Source organism: Charadrius vociferus, unplaced genomic scaffold, assembly GCF_000708025.1.
Source record: "Charadrius vociferus isolate BGI_N301 unplaced genomic scaffold, ASM70802v2 scaffold110, whole genome shotgun sequence".
NCBI lineage: Eukaryota > Metazoa > Chordata > Aves > Charadriiformes > Charadriidae > Charadrius > Charadrius vociferus.
Genome location: NW_009646761.1, coordinates 2,255,312 through 2,259,436, shown reverse-complemented (window position 1 = coordinate 2,259,436; position 4,125 = coordinate 2,255,312). Strand labels below are relative to the sequence as shown.

Below are 4,125 nucleotides of genomic sequence, written 5' to 3'. Positions count from 1 at the left end.
CAGCTCAGCGGGGACACCCCTTGCTCCTTGCAGTGGATTTCATCTACTTTTGACAGATGTCTGCAGGGGGCTTCTTCCCCTTACTGGCAATCCATCCTGTGCTCCCCTCACCAATAAAAACGAGGTGAATGTGACTGGCTCTACAGTGAAGAAAATGTTATTAAACAGAGGAAATGAACTGGAAATAAAACACTCCATGAGTTATTCACCTCAAGTTATTTTTTCAGCAAAAATAATAATAAAAAAAAACCCAATGTTTTTTGACAGAAGTGACTTCATGTTTCGATACCATTAACTCATTAGGTCTACATCTGCTATGTCAACTTTGTGTGTGGCTACAGGCACTGCTAATGAGCCAAAGGTTTTTGGCATCAGTTTAGGGCAGTTCCAGGTAAATAAAGTTGACTTAGTTACTTTATTTACGTACAGGTATCTGCTCTAGTTCCTGCTCCTCTGCTTCCCCCTCCGCCCACATGTGTGCACAGACAGACCTGCCAGCGAAGCCAAGTTCCCTCTGGGCCACAGAAGATGAACTCTTTTCCTTTTTCTGTGGAGGAATAGCTGCCAAACGCTGCTGAGCTGGGCTGCCAGGCTGGGCTGGTAGAAAACTTCTCTTTCTCTGCCTGTCCCTGATTTGGTTTACCAAACTTCAGAAGTAACAAGTCCATATGTTTTGGGGCCAAAGTTGATCATCGCATGGCAATCAAGTGAGTGTCTCAAATACCAGAGCGAGTGCCACGTATGGAATAGCACAGCACCTGGCAGCTGCACTGCTGGTGGCTGAATGCAGCTGAAGTGCTGCAAACCCCTTCTCAGAGCACCCCGGGCACCCTCCCTCCCTGCGGTCCCCGTCTCCTCCAGACCATCCCATCAATTAATTGCTGTGCTAGCAAGCTGCGTCTTCAAGAAACGAAAGGAGACACGATGTTATGAGAAAGGTCACAGCAAACAAATTCTGTTTTGTTATCTGAAGGTTCATGGTTTTAGTGGGATGCCTCAGTTATATTAGAAAGTGCAGCTCCTCTGTAGAAGGCTTTCATGTGCACCGGCTGATTCACTAAACAATTTTCCCCTCAGATTCCCTATCTGGAAGGTGGGGATAAACTTTTCTTGGAAGGATGTATTATCTTGGGAGGAGTAGTTTCTGGGAAGTGACTAGCGTTAGTATTTGGCTACTACCATTGTGAAAGCCAAATAAATTGTGGTTATAGAGTGAAATCCATTAGTCTTTGTTCATAATGGAATTAACATACTACCTAAATCAGTTTTCAGCATCCTGTACAATACTGGTTATCCCACAAAGAGCTGCACACCCTTGCAATTTCTTTATGCTTATTATAATTTTTCCAGTCTAAAATACTGAGTCAAAAACACCTATTAAGATTTATAGAATACACATATTCTAAACAAATAGCAATTTGTCTTCATTTGCTTTAAGATACTTCAATCTTAATTCAGGTCATCAGTCCTTAATTAATGAATTGTTGTTATCGAGTATTCCATTTTACGGATTCACCTCACCGGCTTCTCTGAAATGACCGTGTTCTTCCTACCTACAAGACACAAGAAAACAATCTTACCGACTTCCTTACAACCTTTAACTGAGCAATATTTTGTAGTGCTTAAGTAATGACAGAGTATGGTACCCATCAATTAAGATTTCCACCCATACAGCCAAACAGTTGGTGCTAGGATATGATCTTGGAATGTGTAGTTTTAACCTGCACAGTTTACAGAAGTCACATATTGTACTTTCTAATCAACCAGCTGTAGTTTGTACTTAATTATTCAAGTTATACTGCCTGAGTTTTCTATTCTGTCCTGAAAATGCAGTCCTTTAAGCTCAGAGCTTTGTAAAAGAAAGCAGAATAACATCTTCATCTTTGTTCGCTGAACATTTAACAGCCCTGCTCTGCTCTAAGCTCTCCTAGCAAGTGAGACTCGCCAGGAAACTCAAATCCTCCAAGAACAAATTCTGTCCCTCTAACTGGTACAACCACAAAACAGCCCCGCGGAGGTCAACCTTGTGGCATCAGCTTACTAAATGAAGCCAGAATCCAATCTACCTCAGGAGAAGCTGTGAAGCAATTGTGCAGACCTTTATCTCTCTCTGTGGGGCAAATTACAGCATTTGTACTCATCAGGGTGAATTCTTTGCTAGTATTGTTAGAAGATTTCTGTAATATTTTTTTTTTTTCATTTTTCGTTTAAGAGAGACCTTGAATACTGAAAGATAACATGAGTGGAAACCAGTGTGAACCAACTAGTCCATTAATCTCAAACTGCTAAAAAAAATGGTGGTTTTTCAAGATTTTTGCTTCCCATTTATGTGTCTCTTTCTAGGAAGAAACATCAACAGCCTACTCTTTGTTTCCACCAAATGTGCAGAGGTATAAGATGTGCTTGAGAACAAACCAAAATTCCCATTCACCACCATCGTTTATGCAAGAAGAAGAGACCAAATGTTCAGGGGAGAAATGACAGCTTTAATGGCATGCTTTAACAGCTCAAAAATAGTGGTAGTATCTCAATTATTTCTATATGTCAACGCGCTATCGGTGATTTCAGCAGTATTTGCTGCGTTACAGACTGCTTGTTTTGCTGGAGTAACCATAATAGAGAAATGCAACACTCCCTGCGCTGTACAGCCATATATATATATCTCACAGAGCAGTGATATACGACTAACATCAGCTGTGGTGGTGGAGCTTATACAGCAAGATTTGTGTTTCTCACAGGAGTATGTGCTCTAAATATAGCTATAACCGCCCACTCCTTCTTTAACTTAAGAATTTATTCACAAATTTTAACCGTCGCGAGGACGAGTAATTGATAAGAGGGCAGAGCTCCTTTGAGCAGATTGGTCCCATATAGACATAGTTCAAGAAATCCGGGTTCAGCTGTCACTCTGCATCGCAGGTCAGCGCAGCCTTCTTTAGCACCTGAAGCTCTGACTGTAGGTAATGCACATTGCAATATATTGCAACGCTTGTTTGGTTTGTACCTAAGGAGAAATCAACCTGTTCAGCAGCCAGGTAATTATTAAGTGCACATTGTAGGAGATGCCATCGGACTGATTGCGTAAACTAAAGACCAGTGTAACATAACAGCAGCGAGTCTCAAAGAAGAGTTTTAGTCTGCTTTCAGCAACTTCTTTTTTTTTTTTTTGCAATGCCTCCCAATATTTTTCTGCTTCTGCATTCTGACTACATTCAAGTCTTAATATTGTGCAGCTTCACTAATCCGCTCTTTTTGTTGGCCTTACGCTCTGGTGATTCTCATGCTAAACTTATCCATTTATTTCACGTATAAACCTAGGTGAGTAAGGTGCAGGCATTGCTACACTTCAGCATGGAGCGTACACGGTGTTATATTGACCAGCATTCTCCCAGCTTTCCCTGTAGTTTGGCGGCACACGCAGGACAGCCGTCTGCTGCAGACAGACCGAAGTGATGAGCAAACAGGGATACAGAAACATGGACTCATGGAATGGTTTGGGTTGGAAGAGACCTTTAGAAATCATCTAGCCCAAACCTCCCTGTCATGGGCATGGACATCTTTCACTAGATCAGGTTGCTCAAAGCCTCGTCCAACCCGACCTAGAACATTTCCAACGATGGGGCATCCACAACTTCTTCCCTGGGCAACTTCTGAGAAGCACCGGTTCGCAGGAGCCACAGGTCAGTCACTGTTAGAAACCAAGTACCAAACTTGTGTTTTCTCTTGCGTTTGACAGCAGCAAAACGGAAACTCCGTCTCCCTGGCTGGGAAGGAGGCAGAAAGCTGCCCTCTGTGCACCTCTGTACACTCACTCGGTAAGTTTTCCATCGTGCCGTTGGCATCGAAGGGACAAACGCGCGGCGTTAGCGTTGTGCCGTGCTCCGTTTGGCTCGTGGCGTTGGCTCTGCGGTTTCTCAGAGTCACAGAAAAGACAAGACAAGAAAAAAAAACCAAAAACCAACAACAAAAAACAACAAACCAAACCCGAGCAGAGAGTTACGCTCTGTATTTAAAAGCCGGCGGGGGAGAGGGCGGCGGGAGGGGCCGGCACCGGCTGTCCATCCCTCCCCGCCGCCTTGCCCCAACGCAGCGCGGCGGGGAACCCGCGGGGGCAAGGGGGGGGGG

The 4,125-nt window shown here is 43.7% G+C and overlaps 1 protein-coding gene across 1 annotated transcript in view; it reads left to right on the top strand.

Annotated features, from left to right (window-relative positions):
• Nucleotides 1-3,616: 3,616 nt before the first annotated feature.
• SLC15A1 (solute carrier family 15 (oligopeptide transporter), member 1) overlaps nt 3,617-4,125 on the top strand; it is a 28,199-nt gene continuing 27,690 nt past the window's right edge. Inside the window, 2 exon segments of the mRNA XM_009891966.1 lie at nt 3,617-3,680; nt 3,737-3,815. Coding sequence (XP_009890268.1) covers nt 3,617-3,680; nt 3,737-3,815 — 143 coding nt within the window.